At 36.7% G+C, this 22870-nt stretch overlaps 2 protein-coding genes across 5 annotated transcripts; both read right to left on the bottom strand.

The window, feature by feature from the left end:
- Positions 1–171: 171 nt before the first annotated feature.
- Positions 172–6677, bottom strand: LOC140758225 (eukaryotic translation initiation factor 3 subunit H). Its single transcript, XM_073094321.1, has 12 exons — positions 6602–6677; positions 6351–6430; positions 5202–5318; positions 4995–5098; positions 4151–4217; positions 3116–3249; positions 2981–3029; positions 2666–2737; positions 2455–2556; positions 2306–2373; positions 1525–1677; positions 172–455 (listed from the first exon to the last, which is right to left on the bottom strand). The coding sequence occupies exons 1-12, from the start codon at positions 6609–6611 to the stop codon at positions 398–400; spliced, it is 1014 nt and encodes a 337-aa protein (XP_072950422.1). The 5' UTR covers positions 6612–6677; the 3' UTR covers positions 172–397.
- Positions 6678–7069: 392 nt separating this feature from the next.
- Positions 7070–22144, bottom strand: LOC140758224 (purple acid phosphatase 15-like). Of its 4 annotated transcripts, XM_073094319.1 has the most exons (9): positions 21238–22144; positions 15921–15965; positions 11710–11902; positions 10898–11089; positions 9259–9595; positions 8762–8979; positions 8176–8366; positions 7567–7851; positions 7070–7454 (listed from the first exon to the last, which is right to left on the bottom strand). In XM_073094319.1, the coding sequence occupies exons 1-9, from the start codon at positions 22033–22035 to the stop codon at positions 7293–7295; spliced, it is 2421 nt and encodes an 806-aa protein (XP_072950420.1). In that variant the 5' UTR covers positions 22036–22144; the 3' UTR covers positions 7070–7292. The 4 variants fall into 4 exon arrangements, with proteins under 4 accessions (XP_072950420.1, XP_072950418.1, XP_072950417.1 ...); XM_073094317.1 differs by lacking the exons at positions 15921–15965; positions 21238–22144 and having other exon boundaries at positions 9259–9364; positions 9536–9595; positions 11710–12108; XM_073094316.1 differs by lacking the exons at positions 15921–15965; positions 21238–22144 and having other exon boundaries at positions 11710–12108.
- Positions 22145–22870: the final 726 nt, after the last annotated feature.

The following is a 22870-nucleotide window of genomic DNA, read 5'->3' as shown; positions in this document are numbered from 1 at the left end:
CTATTCATTAACAATAAATATTGGATCAATGTAGTAAGCCAAATAATTATTTTTAAAGTAAACCTATTTACAGTAAACAGAGAAAAGAACAATAAATATGATTTTTAAACCATTCCTATTCATTAACAAAACTATTGGATCAATGTAGTACGCCAAATAATTCAAACTATGTAAGGAAAAGCAAGTAGAATGTTTGATTACATAAGAATCTAGTAACTACAGAAAATATATCAATGTAACTCCCACAAATCCCATTACAATTATGTTGACACTCAAAGGTGGTGTAAAACAAATGTTGACAATCAAAATTTCCCCCGTAGCAGGTCACAATACTTAAAAAGTATATTTATCTAGCACAAAACGTTCCTGAGTTGAGATCCAGTTGACAATCTCTCAATTAGTTTTCATGCAGAGACTTCATCAGGTATAATCTGCTGAAATTCTGGCCTGCAACCCTGCAGTTTTCATTTGAAGGAAGCAGTTAGTGATGAAGTCAGAAATTGTTGCTTGGAAAGACGTGCACCAGTCACATTATCCAAGCAGGCACTTTTATAGATACAGAGATATGAAGAAACCAAAAATAAAATAACAAAACAAAAAATAACTTATTGCAGTCACCAGCATAATAAAACAGAACATAATATTGCAAAAGAAGGAACTTAATCTTGAAAACACACAATCAGCATTACTGGATGCCGACCTATGGGGACAGCACTTCTGTGGGCATAAAACTAGATATGGATGAATTCCCAAATAATTAAAAATGCAGGTGAAATGGATTTCTGAATATATGAAAGCAGCACAAAAATTAAAAAGGACATGGCAACAAATAATTGAATCTAGGAAAAGCATATTGTATGAATATAATCATCATGAATCATGATTACCAAGTAATTCCACAACTACATTAATACAATACACCATTCACTTGATTATATTTTCATGACCCCTAACTAACTCGAAATTTAGCTTAATGTTTTGATTTAATTCTTTGATTACGGTAATCAGCACAGCCAGTACCATTAAACATTAAAATGTTCATTTCTCAACCTTTTATATGCAGCTTCCAGACATTAATGTGCTGATCAAATGATCATACATTTAACTGGTGCTTAAGGCATAGTTGAATAGCTCAAAATACTAGCAGGACGTGTTGTAGATATTTCACAGGATCATGATAGACACCTGTTAATTGTAGGCCCTTGTAAACAGCTTATCTTAGGAAACTTTGAATAAAACTGTTGCTCAAGTGGAATAAAATTGTCCTCTGGGCAAATGCAAGCACCTCTATGCAAGAGCAAGTTTATTGCCAGTAACAAATTTACATCTACTGATTTATATTAGTTACATGTTGACTTTGGGTTCATATAGTGCCTATGTAGATTGTCGACTACTAAGGAATACATATTCTTATCAATCTTAAAGCTCATTATTATAAGCAAGGTATGTGCGTCAGAAAATCAGCAGTCCAAAAGGTAATCGAGTAATCATATAATGCAATATTTGTACTTATATATGTCGTACCCATTAATTTGGTTGCAGTAATTAGCAATTTGATTTGTGATGAGATAACTATCCAGGCGTGATGGCTCTGGGATAGGCTTGAATATCGGATTTGATGGATCTTCTTCAGGTAAAGGCTCTTCTCCGGCAGCTTTCCTTGCCATGTTTTCTGACCTATAACACACACCAACAAACAAAATGAGCAAATAATCTGACTCGTACAAGATGCCAGCCATCAAGAAGCATAGACGCTAATATTCAGTCAAGGTTGATTGTCAAAAAGATGGTCCTTGCCATGTTTTCTACCCAGACCCATTTCCTGTATGCAACTAATGTATTTGAAAGCACCAGAGCGTCAAATCAATTATCAGATGCTTCTACATATGCCTACAACTTGGAAAGTACTACTTTTTGTATTACTATTTTATACAGTTCAAACAAGTGCTGTTATGAAATTCAGGAATTTTTAGTTAATTCTTCTTGCCAGTTTTGCATCCTATCATGAAACACCTAGCACACTTTTTGTATTACAATTTTATACAGTTCAAATAAGTGCTGTTATGAAATTCAGGAATTTTTAGTTAATTCTTCTTGCCAGTTTGCATCCTATCGTGAAACACCTAGCACACATAATCTTGTCCTTACACAAACAATCAAGGTATTAGTCAAAATATTGTAGGTTTACTAAGTTAAATGCAACTAATGTAGATAAATATTCTCCAACAGAAGCACTTCTCCAAAGAATCATGAATATGCCTGGCACACCAATAAATGAATATACTAGTTACAGTTCTGTGTTTACCTCCGTTTCTGAAGCCACGATTGCTGTTGCGATTGTTGCCTTGAGAGGTTTCTATAATAGTATTGAAACTGAGTGCAGAGAGAACCAAGTTAATGTAATTGTTACAATTTCACTAGTATCATGAAGGATTAAGAAACTATTAATATTACCTTATTTTGTTCAGATGAAAGATCTTCCATGCATTCAATCAAAAACTCCAAGTTTCTCTCCATAAATGGAGCAGTTGACAATTTGAGGCGATCGTAATCACACTGAAACAAATATATGAACCATTAATCGATTGATAAGTATCATCTGAACAGACTAAACAGAGCATCACAGGAGAACTTGAGCCCTTTTATAATGAACAAGGTACTACACCTGTGAAACAGGTGACTCTGGTTCCAGCTCTGTCATGAATGCACTAATAAGTGCGGAATTAGAAACTTTAATCTGTTAGATAGAAAATATATGGCAAAAATATATGAGATGGAGATTGAATTTACACAAATATTTAATCCACAAAACAGGACCATTTGAAATTACAGAATTCATTAGTATTATTAAAATAATCAAGCTTAGATATGGATCTATTACATTATTACTTCCAACCAAAACAGTAATCCACAGCTTCCCAGAGTACCCAACATTAGGTATAACGTCAAATCAATTCACAGAATGATATAAACAACATACCGGTATTTCCTCAAATATATCCACCCACGATAATTTCTTTTCTCTCAACCTGAACCAATGCAGTATCATGAGATATATTTAGTGCCTGAGCACAAAAAGAAGAAGAAGAGAGAATTATGAATAATAAGACAATACTTCTCGCCGTTGAAATTATGGTTCCGGTAAAGATCCATAAAAGAATCCGATAGTTTCAAGGCTTTGAGAGCTAACACCCCTTGATTTGATCTTGATGGGTCATATATAATGCACACACATCGTCGAATGTTCTCCTGGGTAAAGAAAGGTATGTCATATAAGAAAGAAATACAACAAGAAATTTAACAAACTTGTGGCAGAGAAACTAAAGAGTATCACCCGGACAATGCAATTAGATATTAGATGCAAGAAAGGAAAGTTATAATAATACTCTGTCTTCTGCTTCTTGTATAGAAAGACGGATAATACGTAAACGAAATCTCGATAAAGGTCAGCCATTGCTAATTATAAGCACACTGCAGGTCAATGAAATGGCAAGCTCATTTATGATTAGATGGGATAATACATTTACTCTCATTGTAAGTCCTGTTTACTTATGACAGTATTTCCTCTGACAAACTGAAATATGAGTAAGAGCATTACGGTTGTTCTGGAATTCATTGTAAGCAAAAAATTTAAATAAAAGATTCAACAATAAGAGGCTTATCCTCCAGCAGAAATCAGATAGCTAAACTACGTTTCAAACGCCTGATCATTCAACAAAAGCATATTCGGATTTGACTTTCTGTTTCAAGACTTTTGGATTAAATAGATAATATTTGCAATCATCACTCTTTCTCAAATGATAGCAAATACTTTATCGAGAAGAGATAGATTGTAGCAAGGGAAAAAAGAAAACTCCAACAGACAATGCAAATGTTTTTTCCATTTGCATAATTTGATATTGGAGAAAATTTCAGGAAAATAGGTCATCTGGAAATATTGACCAGAATATTTACAAATTAGCATATCAACTATAAGGAATAATTAAACAATAAATTAACTTGTCAGTAATATGACTGTATTGGACATCTGTAGAAAAATAAAAAGTGGTTCAAAGATAAGAACCTGCAAAATGAAATACTTAGCAAGATTAAAAAGATCCACATAGGGAAGGAGCATATGACTAGAAGATGTTGCATCCTTTTTCCTTACCTGATAGTTCATGAATGTTTCAATCAGCTCCACAGTCTGGAAAGATCCCAGTAGCGTTGATTGGTACCTGTAAGCAAAGTTGAACTGCATCATACACAGATGAAGAAGGGAGCAAGTCCTATCAGAATATTCCACTGTAAATAGGGTAGAATAATAGATAAAAAGGAAAAATGACAAAACATTGTCACTGGAGATCAAGCATCAAAATCATGTTACCGATCTAGGAATCTATATGCTCAAGAATCCTTTCATAGTTATCAATTGTTACAGGGCCAGAAATTCTGCAAAAATATTTCTTCTAATTATAATATATGAGATAGTCATTTTGTTACAATTGGTAATTCTAGAGCAACCTCAGCAAGTCTTTATGAGAACTTCATATCTAGTAATTGTTTGACGAAAAAATTAATGAGAAACTAACATAGATTCACAAATAAAACCCTTTAGATTAGTTTTTTGGTTGGGTAATAATCTAGATACACTGAGATATAGTGATATTTTTGCAGATTCTTCAAATCTGGCAGATTCCTCAGCAAGCTACAAAAGTAAGTGATGCTTTTGCAACAGGTTTTGCACTTCCTACATAAAAAAAAGTGATATTTTTTTCGGGGAGATGCTTGCATAAACATAAGCTAATATAAACTTATATCAAATGTCAATGTTCATCGAGTATAAATTTGCATGAGCACTTATAGGTAAAAGATGTGAATGACTAAGAGATTTATGTCCAATGTTATTTGAAAATTTGAGATGCATTTATTAATTTGTCCATTTTAACTGCTGACAGATACCAACACAAGGATGCTACTCACTAATAATTGTTAGCAATAAGATGTGAACATACCATCCAACAGTGTTGTTGTCTACATTGACCTCCCTTAAACACCTCATCATTTCGAGCTGATAATTGGCTCCATCTGCTTCAATCTCCTCATCTTCTTCTCTAATCTGCAACAATTGTCAAGTAAATCATCAACAAGAGACAGATGATCCATGGATCCTAGTGAAAGAAAGTGCCCTGGATTTAGAGTGAACAATTTAAGCTGCATACCGGGAAAGGAAAACAGTTGGTAATCTCAAGCACACTTCCAACATCCAAACCAAGAAGTTGGCCTGTAACCAAAGCTGGTGAAAACTCTTTGCAGTGTTTAATGATCTTTAGGACAGCCTGAAGAACACCAATTAATAACAGTACATGAGGATTGTTTAAAGTGATACATAGACAAATAAAACTCTAACAAAAAAAAAGTGAACCTTTATAGAAAGTAAGGCAATGAATACTAGGTCTACTGTAATCTAACATGAGCCCCATCACATTAAAATGGAACACAAACCAAAATGTGGCTAAGTAGCCCTCATTATTATGTGGGAAATACACAATAAAAGCTACTGAAATGGCCTTGCTCTCCAATAATACTAAAGGCTAGAAAAGCTAAGGGAAGACTGCTTACATATATTGAGAGGTTAAAAAGTAATCCCCCGAGAAAGAGAAGAAAAAAAAAATCATCATCTTTGAATTTGTGCTCATCAATTTACATGATAGACACCATTTTAGTCCTCCTACCTAATAATAAGAAGAGCAAATTTAAAAGATGTAGCTGAGTGTGACCAATGAGGCTTGCTACTTACATCCTGTGGGTTCAAGTACCAAAGTAACCTGTGGGTTCAAGTACCAAAGTAACCGTACACAAGACCTTGCAGTGGCAGTAGCACATGAATGAATCTTTCTCGCTAATAAATTTAGTAGCTCCTTCTCCACCTCCTACCCATATAACTTTAGTCCCATCCCATCTACTCAATTTTGTGGAAATCAACTCAAATGACGTCCTCATAACACCACCATCCTATCTTTTGGCACATATGTTCTTCCACAAGTATTTCTATCTAGCATAAAAAAAACCATCCACTTCCCAATCAACACTAACAAGTCAGTATGTCCGCATCTTCTGATGGAACAATAATGGAATCAGCAAGATTGAACCGAGGTCTGCGGGCCACCTTATTTGCCAATAACAGGTCGATTCAGTACAAATTTTCACATAAACAGACAATTGTTCTAACCAATACATAAAACTAGAAAGAAAGCACATAACATTCAAGTCAAAATTCGTGCCTTGTCATCTAACTCCACATTAAAGATACAAATTCATGCATAAAAAAATAAAACTTTAAAAAGAGACAAGGCAAACAAAATAATTACCAGCCCTTCCATCTGAACAACTCGAAGGGGCGGCGCCACCTCCTCAGACGCCACTGCTTGAAGGAATGAACGCGCCATTGCTGCCATTAACAAAAAAAAAAACCCCCCAAAACTCTTAAAAATCAAAGAAAAGAATAACCAAAAGATCCACAAAGACGCAGATTTGACTGGCATCTATAAATCGAAGAACACCATCAATATATGTAACGAAATTTGAAAGCAATTCATGCAAAGCACAGAGGTTCTCTTACTGTTCGCCATGGTCGGAGAAGTTGAAGCTCGGTCACAGGAGATTAGGGCAAAGCGAGGCACAAGAGACGAAAGAGAAGTTAGGGTTTTTATTCTAGCTCTTTTGTAGTGAATTAAGCCACGTAAGCAAAAAGGGCGGGACCCACGTACTTGGCTTAGCGGATCAAACCACTATAATAGATCCGAATCTGCTTGCTATCTACAGAAAAATAAAATAATAAAAAAAAAACCGAAATCCCTCTCTTTGAATTGCCATTATTAGTTCTTTAACAATATATTCATTCGAGTTATGAAGCAGGGTGTCAAATGCAAATTTTTATTTATTTATTTTTAAATTATAATTGCCATTTTTGAGAGAATATATATATTATATAGTAATAATTACGATATTTTTTTATGGCAATTAAGTAAAAAAAACCATTTCTTTATCTTATTTGGTCAGTCAAGTAAAACAGGTGGGAAAGCTCTGCTACAAGTATAGCCTTCAAGCTCATATATTAAACTGTACATGCATATATACATTAGAATACCAAGCTATTATACTTGGTTCTCAACTACAGTCTCCAGTCTCTTAATATAAAATGGAGAGCAGATTATTGCACACAAAAACGCCACTCTTTCATATTCTTGTACATTCTCACCCCTGCCGATGCACCCACTTATGGAGAAATACGTCACGGCGAACAAAATACTTCATAAACTGCTGGTTAAGCTATCTATCGCTTTAGGCCGAAGTGATATAGGTTTCAAAGGACATTCATTAGGCTGCCGAACTATATAGATCATATCTCCAGCGCTGTTGTAGACATCCTGATTTCGATGCCATGTCCACAGGGCATGAGTATCGTTTATCACCTGGAAATCGTCAAACAGTCGGAAACTCTTGCAGAACTGAAGGAAGTGAGTACTATCAAGAAAAATGGAAGTACCCAGGCGAGAATTAGCATGAGGAAGTTTGGAAAGATACCTCTAGTATTCCATGGCCAAAGCTACTTTCTCTGTATGCACTGTAATCAGGCTGATGTGTCCAGCAGAATTTTCCAGCAGCAGGACCTGATATAAAGTTGGTTGCGCAAAATCCACCCAAGTGCTTATCGTGTGTGCTCAGGGGTTCCGGGCAGTTGCCGGGATCATCTGCATGAGATGTGGCCACATTTTCCCGGTTACCCCCATCACCGATGGTGATATAGACAGGGCCACAGGGATCCAGTGTATAATTGTAAACTCTATTAGATCTTTCATAAGCATGAACCTGAGATCAACGAAAAAGTTACCAGAAGAAAAGCAGGGCAGGTTTGGACATGACAAACAATAGAAAAGGCTTCTATAGATCTTAAATCAGTATGGGTAAATTTGAAATGCTATTGCCCCTAAGGCTAGGAATAAGAGTGACAATTTAACTGACAAAGATAGATGGAAACAGTTTGTTACTAAGTCTAACAACATATCTATAATTCATATCGTCAGCATGGATTGGCATACTAATCATTTGTGGCAACTAAAGATTTCCTGGTAATGTTATCTTTAAATTTCAGTAACATATTGAACCGAAAGAATCAATGTGGATGCCTCTTACATGACCACTGAAGACAATGTCAACACCATGCAAGTAAAGAAGTTCTTCCATCTCCACCCTCATACACTCAGCTTCCTTATAGTGAGATCTGTAAGTGCTGTACCAAGGTGGATGCCATGTAGCTATCAACCAGGGGGTAACGGTTCTATCTACGTTTGCCAAGTCTCTCTCCAACCATTTATACTGCTCCCCTGGAAAGTAAATGACATATTGAATCAAACAGAATCCTTAGAAATCTAGTACCAATATTCACGAAACTGTTATTGCATCTCATCTTTTATTAGAAAGAAAAAAAAAATCAGATGGTAGAGTTACTTGGCAGAAGAAAATTTCTGCAGTCAATCTTATCATTGTAGTATGGACTACCATGCCAATTGGAGTAATATTACTTAGGTGATAAATTTTGAAGTTTCATGTAGTCTTCCCTTTCCTGCATGTGTAATAAAGAATCTATTTATTGAATTTTTTTTAAAATCTCCAGAGGTGCAATTCCAGTGCATCCAAATTCTGATCCGCCGCTCAAAGCTACAAATGTAATATTCAAACAGTAAGCATGATTATAAAAGTGTAGGCACTAGGATTTTACCTGTCCTATTGTAGGAAGTATAGGCACCGAGCATGATAAAATGAATTCCCCCAGCATTATAAGAGTAATAAAATGTAGAAAATGATCCACTTTCATAAGATGGAAAGGCAAATCTAGAGCTGTAAGCTTCAAATATTTTGCTTCCAACCTGTTCCTCGATTTCATGGTTTCCTTCTACCACCATTATTGGAACTTCTGATATTAGGGGCTCCATAAACCTGAAAAAAGGAAGATGTTTACAATTGTTATCAAAAAATTTCTGAACTCCATAAAATAATGGCATAGAATGGAATGATGTTCTAAATTTATAAAGAGAACAAAGCTAGCGGATGCCGACTGTAATCCTTGATATGAACCATGCATAAGGTGACCTTATCTGAGAATATATGAGTACTTTAAATTAGAAAAGGGAAGTTGACATGCATATGAATATCTAAGAATCTTTTGTACCATTAAAGAAGGATGACAAAAGAATATGCAGTGGAAGGAATTCTCACCTTGCCCAGTCGTCCCAACGTGTTTGGTAGGATTCATGAATTGGAGTTGTCTTCTTAAAAGTACAATGATAGCAGTCCGTCCCAGTTCCATTTGTCAAATACAGATCTGCATAAGAAACATCGCCAATCAACACAATCAGATCAGGCTTGTTGCTTCTCATATGGTCAACTGTGGAGGTAGTATTGTATGTAAGGCCCAAATCCCCAACCAAAGCAATCCGTGGAGGATAGCTCCTAGGAGCTGAAACCGGCATTGTTTTAAAAGAATGAATATTACTCATGGCAGGAATAGAGGGATCTCCACATCGATAATAGTATACAGTGCCTGCTTTAAGTCCTGCAGAGAAGAAACGTGATATCTGATTAGAAAATCTAGAGAAGATAACTAGCCAGAACAACATGAGATCCTTGTTACTTCCTTCGCATTCTGTCTGTGATAAAATGTCCCTTAAATTGTATTAACAGATACCATAAAAATTCAACACAACTAAAAGATTAAAAGGTATCCCAAATTTATATCCAAATTAGAAACCTTTCTTGATGAAATTTGTATTTGTGCTCAAAAATCACTTTGGGCATCCTGTCTGCCAGTGTCAGGAAAGGAGAGGTATAATCCACACAGGAAAATAAAAAAGAATCCATGATATACAGCATAAAAGCATTATGTTAGAGATGGTTAGGAGTTCAGATATAGAGTAGGCCTTGCAGCGATAGAATTTACACTTAAAGGTAATTATACGGCGAGATATATCAGTACTTAAAAACATTTGGATCTATGTGATATTCAAGACAATGGGAGAAATTTGATCCTTCTTTGCACCCATTCTGGAAATGAAAAAGAAATGCAGATGCCTACATATGTTGGTCAATATCTAATAAAATGCTGAACACGAGTACCTCCCTGGATAGTCATATATTATGTCATAGTATATAGTCTCAGGTGTCAAGGCATTCTTTTTGGTCTTCCTCAGGATCATCAAAAAATTTCAACAATTTTACCTTAAAAGAGTACCTAAATTACTCCGTACAGAAACAGCACCTTGTCCTACTCAAGAACAAGTAAAACTTGCAGTTTAGCCCATGATCTCACAGAAATGCTTTTTTTTCTATTTTCTTTTTGATGAAAAGGTCAACAGACCCTATTTCATCTAAACATAAAAACACAACCCTTTGTCCTATACCAAGTAGGAACAAACGATTACAATTTGTTCCCCACAGTAAAAAGTAAACCAAACCAAGCAGAGAGGCTCCTACATCACCATCACAATCAGCATACAGAAATTCTAATAAAACCACTGAGTACATTATAATAACTTACAAGCATATCAGCTGACTTGCCCATAATAAGGAAATTACTCTGCACCCACATTCTCAAATTTTCGTAACATGCAGGTACATCTTGTAGTTAAAAACACACAGGAAAAAGGTCACCAAAGATACAAGAACATTAAGATACTAAATGAAGCTATACCTTCAAGAACATAGTGTACTAATTATAGGCAAATGTATCTGAAAATGACAGGAGAAATACAAGGATGACTTGCCCAAAAACGTCAAGCAGAACCACAGATAAAATATCATTTACCTAAGGTATTTCCCATTGATTTCGAAGTCAAACTACACAAGATGAACACTGTACCTGTGAGACGGACATGATGGATTATTCCAGAAGTGTAGTTTCGGAGGCCTTCAAATGGATAAAGCTGATTGTAAACAAGTGAATAGCCAACAGCCTTATGAATTAAAGGTCGTCGTAGTCTTCCATAACGCACGACACTGGCTACAGATGTTGGATCCAGTGGCTTGATGCATTGCCCAATTTGGGAGTCACCTGTAAATATGGACAAAAAGAAAGATGCTAGACGTGTAAACCCACATATAAAGGGCATTGAACATTTCCTCTCAAATATATCTATAAATGAAATGCAAGGCAATTTCTTCTGATACATTTGGGTTTATATTAGGATGATGAGGTTTCTCAAATGATTGTGATGTGATAAAATGTTATAAATTTGTCAACCAAAGATCCTCAACTCGAATTATGTGAAAGGCCTTCAGGAGCGTATGACAAACTGAAATTGCGCAAAGAACTAGTCCTCGTATAAATGTAACAAACTTCAATATCAAATATTTGAACGTCGATAAACAAGTATCAAATGTTAAAACCAAAATTCTGCATCAAATTATCTCAAAATTTAGAACCAAAAAGTAGAAATTTCCCTAACCACAAGAAGGCCATCAACAAAACTTGAAAGCATCTTTTACTCTCATAACTATATAAGCAGGGTTTCATAGAGATATCCACAATTTGGCTAGATTTCTCCAAGCGAAGGTAGAAAAAAATGGTCCATTTTGTATAGTACTTGAATCATATAATAAGACGTATTGCTACAGCATTTTTCTAAAGAATGACAACTTGATCACTATTGCACAAGTAAAGAAGAAAAGAACCTGTGACCCAAGAAATCCAAACTGAGTCTTCGGTGGACGAAAGGGAGACCGATATCTGCTCCGGCTCGAACCCGACCGCCCACCGCCGCACCCTCGGGTCGAAATCCGGCAGGTCTACGGCGAGCCCTCGGAATCCGGCCCCGTCCAGAGGCGACGTCACCGGTTCGAACGGCCCATCCAGAGTAGTCGGTATCTTCCCGCCGCAATGGCCGGCGACGACCCCCGCCACCACTATCGCCGCCACAGCGATCGCCACCGCAAGAGGCGGCGGCGCGGCCCATTTCTCCATCTCTCTCTCTCTACCACTATCTCTATGGCTCTATCTCTATCTTTCTCTCTCTAGGGTTCCAAAACAGAGGCGGAGGAGTGGTGGTGGAAGGTGGCGGGCTGGCACCTCGGAATTTTAAATAAATATTAATCCATGCGCTTAAAACGTCCACGAGAAAATCCACGTTTCTTCGTAACTTTGAAAACAGAGAAATTTATCAAAAAACCCCAAATATTTTGCCTTTATTACAATTCATATCGTACCATATAAATTCCACACTCACTTTATCAGTAAATTGAAGCTAAATATAATAAAGTGGTTAAAAATATGTCCAGAGATATATTTAGCGGTTAAAAATACATGACAGGGTTCAAATGATAAATATTATTATAGGTTGTAAATATAATAAAAGTAAAAGAAATGGTGTTTTTAATAAATTTTCCACCATCTTTCATTATATCATGCTACGAAGTTGCCCGTTACTGTTACCGGGGGAAACTGTCTTGCCACGCCTATTTTTATTTTGTTTTCAATTAAATATGTCGAAATTAAATGGCAAAGGAAATAAAGTGGTTTGGTTAGAGAACTTTTCCGTTTCAAAATGCTTTTTGGTTGTGGGAACTTTTCTGTTTCTAAGTATGACCAGATATTGAGAAGTTGTTCACCGCCAAGTGTCATCAAAAGCCTCATGACTTACGTTTTCTTTTTTGTCTCTATGAATTATGATGGTAGTGGAGGTGGAATCTCGAAAAGAGAGTAGTCATTGTTTAAAAAATTCTCTACTTTTAATTATAAAAAAATTAATTAAAAAATTGATTTTTTTTAATCTATTAATGATAGCTCTATTTTGATTTTCTGTCTTAAAAGTGAGATGTCCTTTGCCAAGATCAATTAGGTGTTGATGAATGATGGTGATGATAGTGGCATCAAACCGATAGATGGTGGTAATAAGAATGGTGGCGGATTGTGAAAAAATGAGAGAGGAAGAGGATGGCAAAAGGGTCGGCCTACAACATACGAGGAGAGAAGGACGACGATGTTCTTGGAGAAGACGGAGGCCTAAATTGAAAGATTAATAGAAAAAGACAATGAGAGAGAGAAAGTATGAAAGGAGGCTAAAGGGGAAGAGCATAAGAAAAATAGTGATAATCTTTAATAATATTTAAAATGACTATCTTTTACACTTTTAGATGCTAATCAAAATTCAAAATGATTCAAATTAACCTAACACAATAACATCGGTGTTGGGCATTCGAACGACGTCAGCTTGACATTTGAATGTCGTCAGACGAGCTAAAGTCTCGGATTTGTCTATTCGAACACCACTAGATGGCGTTTAAATATTGTTGGACAAAGACAGCTCTTAGGTTGGGACATTCGAACAACGTTGGATGTGCATTTGAATACTTTAACAAAGATTATTGTTGGGTTGGGGCATGCGAACTGTAATAACCCAAGTATTAAAAAAAATAGCTGGGCACGATGCGATCAACCACGCTATGGCCGGCCTCGTGCCCCGCATGCTATGCATGCTGTGGCACCTCCATCGAGCCACTTTTCTTAGCGTCGTGACGACGCGTGAAGGTGGGACCGAACCCACCGGCCACTCCGCCGCCACCACATGACCACTCCTCTCCTCTTCTCTCTTCCTCTCTCTCTCTCTCTCTCTAATTTTTCTCTCCTCTCCTCTCTTTCTCTCTCTCTCTCCCTCTAGTTCCCCAGCAACCGTCAACCACCGGGAAGAGCTACTATCGGCCTTCTACCCACCGTTGAGTCTCTTTCTCCTTCTCTCATTCTCTCTCTTTCTTTAGTTCTTACCGTTTCCTCTCGGGGCTGTCAAAAGTTTGAGCCACCGGCAAGAGGTTGGTCGTTGAGCGGTCACTAGCGGTCGTGCCCCTCTTTTGTAGCCCAACCCCTTCCCCTTCTCTTTCCTTCTTCTTCTTCTCCCTTTCTTTTCTCCCCTTGGGCAGGATGCACCATGCAAGTGCTGCGCTCGACCCATCACCCTTGCTGCACATGGTGTTGGGCTGAGCCCAGCAATGTATATAGTTTTTATTAAAAAATATTATAAAGGATGTTATTTGATTATGTTATTAATTATTTAATTATTATAGTTAATATATTCTATTTAATTTATATGAATTAAATCTAATTATATCATGGTTAGTAAATAAATCTAATTATATCAGGTTTAGCTGTAATGCCCCCGCCCGGTACGGGCACATGCACGCCCAAGTGCCCACACAGCATGCGCGACAGGTCGGGCGGGGCCTGTCACGCACAGATACACTCCTATGCATATATAATCATGACATTATGAAATAATACATGCTAACATATCCATGCTCACATAATCCAACACCAAATAAATCATATTATCAACCAAATAAACCTATTAACATAAGAATATCCAGGTCCACAATAATATACACTAGACCACTGCATAATCTGGCAGGACCTAAATATGTCACAACAAACCATCAAGATACAACTAAACAATTGATACATGAATACACTATAATCTGACATATATTATACAAATCATCGTCTAACATAATAAAGTACAAATATAACAAACAACGATACAACTCAATTTCTATACAAATTATCATCTATACCATCTCGCATCTATAGCTCACCTCATCAATCTAAAATATTTTCTCAGAATATCTCAAGATGCTATAATGTACCATATATCTGAGGGGGTTAAAAAAGAAATAAAGAGAGTCATGAGTAAAAGGTTCAGTGAATAGACCTTACCCTGAATCAGTGATGTCAAACAAAAAATAAATCATGTATTTGATTATATGAATCAGAAAAAGCATCATGTTATGAATAAGTATATGAATGTATCCTCAATAATATATAAATGAAAAGTAGATAATATATCATAACTAATAAAAATATATAATCCTCGATAATGAATAAACAAATCATCATGTTATACTATCATCATAACTCTCTCTCAAGTATGACACATGATGCATGTCGACCATGACCATACCATTATACCGAATGCAACCATATATAATGTATATTGACCACTCGATAATCAAGTAATCAGATAATAATGAAATCATATGCATTTCTTAACATCTCAGTCATCAATATCAGCTCTATATGTTATCATCATACTAGACCACTATGCATAGTCAACACCCGATACCCGATCTCAACATCATGTCCAAAGACTCAAAGCATACTCTACCACCCACAAAGAGTATCTCAAATATAATCATACCCCACCACCCGCTAGGGTATTAATATCTATCCAGACCGGGCACCCTCATAGTTGATAGAAATCTTGTTAGGATAACTCGCCATATATGCCCTAGCGAATAGCATGTGTCCGAATGTTTGTTGCGCACATAGACTAACGACCTCGGATATGAGACCAACAGGATTGCGACTATGTCGAGTGATCAATCATCCACCAAGCGCGTCCTAACCCTCGTGCCCACTCGGGTATTCTCACATTTTTTATTAGGTATCCTATTAATCACATTTTATGATTTCCTTTTAAATGATAAATCATATGCATATATCTAATACGATAACAAGTCAATGTATAACATGAATTTAAGTGGAACAGGAATCAAGAGAAAAATGATACAATGTAGTCTCTAACCATGTAGTCAACATATGTATACCCATGTTAATCTATTACATGCATACTCATGTTACAGATCAACTGGACATAAAATTATAACAGTATAATCATATCTCATTATCTCTATTTATCATCATCATACTCATATTCAAGATCCGCCTAATTATATATATGATAAAAATATGCTCGACTGTAATCATCTTTAGATAAAGTCATATAATCATGCTGGATGCTAAAACATGCATCTATATAATATATAATATAATATAATTTAAAAAAAACGTCTAGAGAATAAGACTACTCACTTCTGATTAAAAGACCCAACTTACGCACTTCCATCAACCAACCGTTACACATCACTAGCAAAGTCCACAGGGTCTCAAATAAGGGGGTTCGGAGTCTTAAAATATTTAAGTAACATAAAGTTAGTTATTTATCCATTTATGATCCGTTCATGTAAAATATGATATTTTATTAGGTTTAAAATTGATTAGATTTATAAGATAAATTTAATTGTGATAATATTAATATGCTATTACCATAATTTATATTTATTTACTAAAAATCGTTTGCTAATTATAGAATAAGTAATAAGTAAATAGTAATTTAACTATATATATATATATGATTTAATAAAATTATAAAAATAATATTATTAATACTTATTTTGTAATACCTACTTTTATTTAATTAATCATAAATTATACGTAAAATAGTCATTATCCTATTATACAAAAATAATATGCTAAGTCTAGTATTCAATTTTTATAAAAACTATTAGACAATAATAATATACTAAAAATAGTTATATAAAATATAAATATAAATGTAAGATTATTATGAATGAGACTACATATATTAATCTAATAAATAATAACTAAACTATAAATAAATTTATAGGGAATAATTATAATTAAAATTAATAAATTATTATACTAAAAAACTTAGTAAAATAATATTAGTAAGTGTAAATTATAAAAATAATTAATTATCTAAATAGACTAATTTACTGAACCCAAATATGGATTCAAATATGGGTAAAATTTTTGACAAAAAATTTAAAAGTTATCCAATCCTAAAAATTATCGGTATCTCTTTAGTTAGGATATAATTATAAATTTGTACATTTTGCCCCCTGTACTATAAAAGTGTAGAAATATCTCGTAGATTTTTGAAAAACTACAACCCTTTCCTTTAACGGATGTTCTAAAATTACCTTTCTATCATTTTATTATTGGGGAAAAATATTAGAGTTTATTAGCTGATAACATATTCTACCCTTACTTGCTACCGATTGGGAGAAACCTAATTTTCTTTCCTTTCTCTCCTCTTCCTATCTTCTTCCTTTCTCATCTCATATTCTTCCCATCTTCTTCCCTTCTCATCCCATATTCTTCCCATCAACTTCCCTTTTTCGCTTTTTCTTCCCATCTTCTTCCTCTTTAGTCTGCCACTCCTATCTCTATATAGAACTTCTGTATCAACTTTGAAGGATGCAAAGATATAACTCACCCATCGAAGGAGATGTATAATGTCAAACATGTGAGGTATTTGGTGTAAACTACAATAGACTTTCTACTCTTCTTTTGTAGTTTATAAGAAAAGAGACGAGGACAAAATTATATAAAAATATATATATTTTTAATATTCACGAGGATAATTTTATATATCTGAAAATAACATACTGTTTACGAATTTTATAAAGACATTTATAAACATTTCTAGGGAGTAAATTGATAGCGGATCAATAGGTATAATTAAGCCCTTTAAATTTTGCTATTCAAATTTATATTCGGATAAAAAATATATCGGACTGGGGGTTGAGCTCGAGACATCTAACCAAGTTCGTCTCTTTCCCGTCTTATCCAGAAGCTTCTCTGCGATCTCGACCTGGACGACGATTACAGATTACTCGTCTTTCGTCCGCTTCGCGAGCGCGATGTCAAGAGCCCTTCAGCAACCAGCTCCACTGCCTCACCATGCCCACTCCGATCGCCGCGTCGATTGTTTGAACCCCACTACAAGTTGTCGAATTCTTGGATGACGATGTTGTGCTGCAGAGGGATTTAACAGGGCAATGGAAGTTTGACATGGATGGGAAGGCGAATGAGTCTGATCTAGGAGAGGTTTAACCCCAAGGCTTGATGGGATGAACTCTTTTGATCTCGATGCATGAAGTGTAAAAGGATTAGAATAAGGGAATTGTGTATCTCACTAACATGAATCAAGTACATAAATAGGAGGAGATTACAACAATCTCTCCTATAATTAAGCTTGTCTATCCAACACATTAGGATAGTATTGCTATATACAAGGAAAGTAAATAACAAACAGATTAACCAAATCAACAATAATAGTAATAAAATCTGATTCTAAAACTTCTTTCCTGATTTTGATATTTCTTTCCAACACTCCCCCTTCTTAAGTTGGAACCAAATATATTTTCAATATTTCTTTCCAACAAGTTGGAACCAAATCTGATTTCAATATTTCTTTCCAACACTCCCCCTCAAGTTGGAGAGTGGATATCTTGCACGCCCAACTTGCGTACCATAGGTATAAATATTTCCTTTCCCAAAGGTTTAGTTAATAGATCTGCCAATTGATTTGCTGAGCCAATATGCTTAGTAATTATTGAACCATCTTGAATCTTGTCTCGAATATAGTGACAGTCCATTTCTATGTGCCTTGTGCGTTCATGAAAGACTGGGTTTGCTGCTATATGGAGAGCGGCCTTGTTGTCACAATATAAGGAAGCAGGTCCATGGTGAATAAGGCCTAAGTCTCTTAATAGGCACTGAAGCCATGTTAACTCACAGCAAGCTCCTGTCATTGCGCGGTATTCCGCTTCGGCTGAAGATAATGATACAGTCTTCTGCCGTTTTGATTTCCATGAAATTAGTGAGGATCCAAGGAACACATAATACCCTGTAGTGGACCGTCTAGTGAGAGGACAACCTCCCCAATCTGAATCACAGTAGGCCCGCAATTTTAAATCATTTTTTGAAGAAAAGGATAGACCTTGACCTGGGGCACCCTTTAGATATCGAATAACGCGTAAGGCTGCCTCCATATGATGTCTTCTAGGTTGATGCATGAATCTACTCAAGACATGAATAGAATAAGTGATATCAGGTCTTGAAACTGTCAAATATATCAGGCGGCCCACCAATCTTCTATATTTGCCTGGATCTTTAAGCAATTCATCTTTATCTGACAGTTTTAAGCCTCTTTCCATAGGAGTGTCCACTGGAGCAGCATTTAATAGACCTGCATCTTTGATTATTTCTAATGCATATTTTCTCTGTGACATAAAAATCCCATTTCTAGATGCAGAGATTTCTATTCCTAGAAAATATTTCAACTCGCCAAGGTCTTTAAGATTGAAATTTTTATGCAAATGCTTCTTGATGGCAGCAATTCTGTTTGGATCATTTCCAGTGATCAAAATGTCGTCGACATAAATTAGGAGAATGGTAAAGGACTTGCCTTTCTTTTCGGTGAAGAGGGAGTAGTCAGCTCGTGATTGTATAAAGCCAGCGGAAGTGATGAAAGAAGAAAACTTTGAAAACCACTGGCGGGAGGCTTGCTTCAATCCATAGAGCGATTTGTGTAGACGACAGACGAGATGTTCCTCCCCCTGTCTCCGAAGCCCTGGTGGTGGAGACATGTAAATTTCTTCAGTCAGGTCACCGTGGAGGAATGCATTGTGGACATCAAGCTGATGAAGTGGCCAGCCTCTGGCAACAGCTAAGGCAAGAAGACAGCGAACAGAAATAATTTTTGCTGTGGGAGAGAAAGTCTCATGGTAGTCGATGCCCTCCATTTGGGTGAATCCTTGAGCAACCAAGCGCGCCTTATGTCGCTCTATTGTACCATCAGAGCGACGTTTGATCTTGTAAACCCACCGACATCCTATGGGTTTCTTGCCAGCTGGAAGAGATGTCAGACTCCATGTGCCGTTGGCAGCAAGAGCATCTAACTCAAGCTTCATTGCATCACGCCATTGAGGGTTGGTGATAGCTTCATTGTAAGAGGTCGGCTCTCGCTCTTGACTGATAGAAGCAATAAACGATTTGTGTGCAGTTGTATAGCGATGATAAGAAAGGTAATTGATCAGTGGGTACCTTGTCCCTTTGCGCGAATCTGGAGAGGAGGAGGTGACTGGATCAGAGGGAGGATGCGTGACGGTAGAGCAGAGGTAATCGTTGAACCTCACAGGTGGATTAGATTGTCGAGTGGAGCGACGGAGAGGAATATTGGTTGGTGGTGGTGGATCGGGTGTTCCGGTAGAGGGAATAGTGGTAGTATGGCAAGGTGGTGGTGGCGGGGAGGAAGTAGAGGGGAGAAGGTTCATGTGTGAACGAATTTTAGGTGGTTGTATGTGTGATGGTGGTGGTAGAGTTGCGATGGAGGGTGGTGAGGTGGTTGGGTTAGGTTCAAATGATGGTAATGTGGTTGAGTTGGGTTCAAAAGAATGATCATATGGGCTTATGGGTCTTGTATCATCTCCCTTTGATGGGCTTGTTGTTTGGATCAAAGGAAAGGGTAGAGAATAGGTATTATTTGGAGAATAAGGAAAAATATCTTCTTTAAAATGGACATCTCTACTTGTGAAAATTTTTTGTGTTAATAAATCAAAAAGTTTGTAACCTTTTTGACCTATCAGGTATCCAATGAAAATGGAAGGTGTAGCTCGACAGTCAAATTTATGAGAGGTATGAATGTTTGTGAAATAAGCCAAGCAACCAAAAACTCGTAGATGGGAAAAAGTAGGAGGTTTTGAGTAAAGAAGCTCAAATGGTGTCTTGTTGGCTAAAATTGGGGAAGGTAGCCGATTAATGATATGAACAGCAGTAAGAGCACATTCTTCCCAAAATTGGGAAGGAAGATTAGCTTGAAATTTTAATGCTCTTGCTACTTGAAGAATGTGACGGTGTTTGCGTTCCACAACCCCATTTTGTTGAGGTGTGTATACGCAAGAATGTTGAAAAATAACACCGTTATCTTGAAAAAAAGAACGAAGAGAGATAAATTCGCCACCATTATCACTTCGAACAGTTTTGATGTGAGTTTCAAATTGAGTAGAAACATAACTGAAAAAACGTTTTAAAAGCACTTGTGTTTCATCTTTATGTCGCATCAAAAATATCCAAGTAAAACGTGAAAAATCGTCGACAATGGTGAGAAAATAATGAGAACCAGAAAAGGAAGGATATCGATAGCGACCCCAAATATCACAATGAATAACATCAAATGGTTTAATAGAGGAAGTATTACTGACATTAAAAGGTAAACGACTTTGTTTGGCAAGTGGACAAATAGAGCAAGATTTATTGGAATTAGCAGAAAAATTTAAGAAATTTTGGGCAATAAAATTCAAACGGGAAGATGATACATGCCCTAAGCGGTTGTGCCAAAGGTCGGTAGGTGAGATAGTGAGATTGCATGTTGGTTGGTTTGAGTACGTGGCTTGTTTAGTGGTAGACTTTCCTGCTCCTAATGCCACCAGATAATAGAGTCCGTCACGCATTTCACCCAAACCAATCATCTTCCTCGTATCCAGATCCTGCAAAATGCACCAATAAGGAAAAAATGTCACTAAACAATTTAAACCTTTTGTCAATCGCCCTACTGACAACAAATCAACTTTGAATGTAGGAACAGATAACACATCATGCAATTTATAGACAGAATTCAAAGGCATAGATCCTTTAGCAATAGTTTTGGCCTTCTCTCCACTAGGTAATAATACGGGTGATAATGAGTAACCTTTGTCTTTATGCAGTATTTTTGATGATGAGGTGATATGATTTGTTGCACCACTATCGATAATCCAATTTCGACGAGCTAATTGAGACAAACCTGGTTTTGTGACCGCATTTGCCTTAGGATTAAGGGTACCTTCTGCTTGATTATTGAGAAGTTCCATAATCTGTTTTAATTGGGCCTCTGTGAATGTGGTGTTGGGTCCACCTTCTTCACAGCTCGCCTGGTTGACTGCAGAGTAATTGGGCCGAGCAGAACCTGAGCCCGGATTGGACTTAGCCTTTGGATGGCCAGGGGGGTAGCCATGTAATTTGTAACACTTTTGGACCCAATGTCCATCGGCATCACAATAGGTGTAGTGGGGTCGCATCTTTCCAGAACCGGGTCCATTACGTCTGTGATTAGAATCAGGACGATCGCTCCTCTCGTTCTTCCCCGGTGATGGTGGATAAAGCTTGCGGACAGCCATGGCAGCAACCGAGGTCGGCTCAGTGGAGGCGGAAGCAACTCCTAGATGGCGTTGTTTCTCCTCTTGAGCAATGAAGGAGTATGCTTCGCGAACCGAGGGGGAAGGTTTCATCAAGAGGATTTGACCGCGGACTGCACTGTAAGATTCATTCAAACCCATTAGAAATTGCATTACCTTTTGTTGCTCCGATTGTGGTGTTTCACAATGCATCCCTAGCTCGTCCCATAGGGTTTTCAATCGAGTGTAATAGGTGGAGACAGAGGTGGTTTCTTGCTTGTGAAGGACGATGTCCCGTTGGATCTCAAATATGCGGGCTAGATTGCCCTGAGAGAATCGGATATCGAGGTCCTCCCAAACTTCTCTGGTAGTGGAATAAAAATTCACACTGTCAGCAATTTCTGGATCACAGGTGTTGATTATCCAAGAATGGATAATGTCATTACATCTTGACCAAATGGCATGACCTTCAGGATCATCTGCTTCTGAAGGAGCTAAGATAGACCCATTGATGAATCCGAGCTTATTTCTTGTATTCAAGGCTCGAATCATGGATCTTTTCCAACTGGAGTAGTTATCTCCATTGAGAGGCTTAGAAACGAGAACCAATCCAGAATGATCGGAAGGATGGATGAAGTAAGGATTGGAGAGGTCTGTAGGGGATTTTTCTTTCCCTACCTTTGATGGATTTGGTAGAACAACACCATGAGAAGAAGAATGATTATCTTCAGCCATTGAGGGTAATGAAGGTTTCGATGGAATAGAATATGACTGCAATAGAACTTGGTTGCTAGGGTTCTAGCTCTGATACCATGTAAAAGGATTAGAATAAGGGAATTGTGTATCTCACTAACATGAATCAAGTACATAAATAGGAGGAGATTACAACAATTTCTCCTATAATTAAGCTTGTCTATCCAACACATTAGGATAGTATTGCTATATACAAGGAAAGTAAATAACAAACAGATTAACTAAATCAACAATAATAGTAATAAAATCTGATTCTGAAACTTCTTTCCTGATTTTGATATTTCTTTCCAACACT

This window comes from Typha angustifolia, chromosome 3 (genome assembly GCF_048772165.1).
Source record: "Typha angustifolia cultivar Huaian chromosome 3, ASM4877216v1, whole genome shotgun sequence".
Taxonomy (NCBI): Eukaryota; Viridiplantae; Streptophyta; class Magnoliopsida; order Poales; family Typhaceae; genus Typha; species Typha angustifolia.
The sequence above is the reverse complement of the archived record's forward strand: the minus strand, read 5'-3'. Positions and strand labels throughout refer to the sequence as shown.

Bases quoted from the DNA above. Each gene is read 5' to 3' on its own strand.
- LOC140758224 (XM_073094319.1), bottom strand. From the start codon at position 22,035: ATGCATTGTGAAACACCACAATCGGAGCAACAAAAGGTAATGCAATTT. The intron at 15,966-21,237 runs GTTGATTTGTTG...CCCTTATTTGAG, and splicing joins TATCTGTTCCTACATTCAAA to ACCCTGTGGACTTTGCTAGT. The intron at 8,367-8,761 runs GTAAAATCCTAG...TTTACTTTCCAG, and splicing joins TACTTCCTACAATAGGACAG to GGGAGCAGTATAAATGGTTG.
- LOC140758225 (XM_073094321.1), bottom strand. The intron at 1,678-2,305 runs GTAAACACAGAA...TGTGTGTTATAG, and splicing joins TCGTGGCTTCAGAAACGGAG to GTCAGAAAACATGGCAAGGA. The intron at 456-1,524 runs GTACGACATATA...TGAAAACTGCAG, and splicing joins TACTGCAACCAAATTAATGG to GGTTGCAGGCCAGAATTTCA.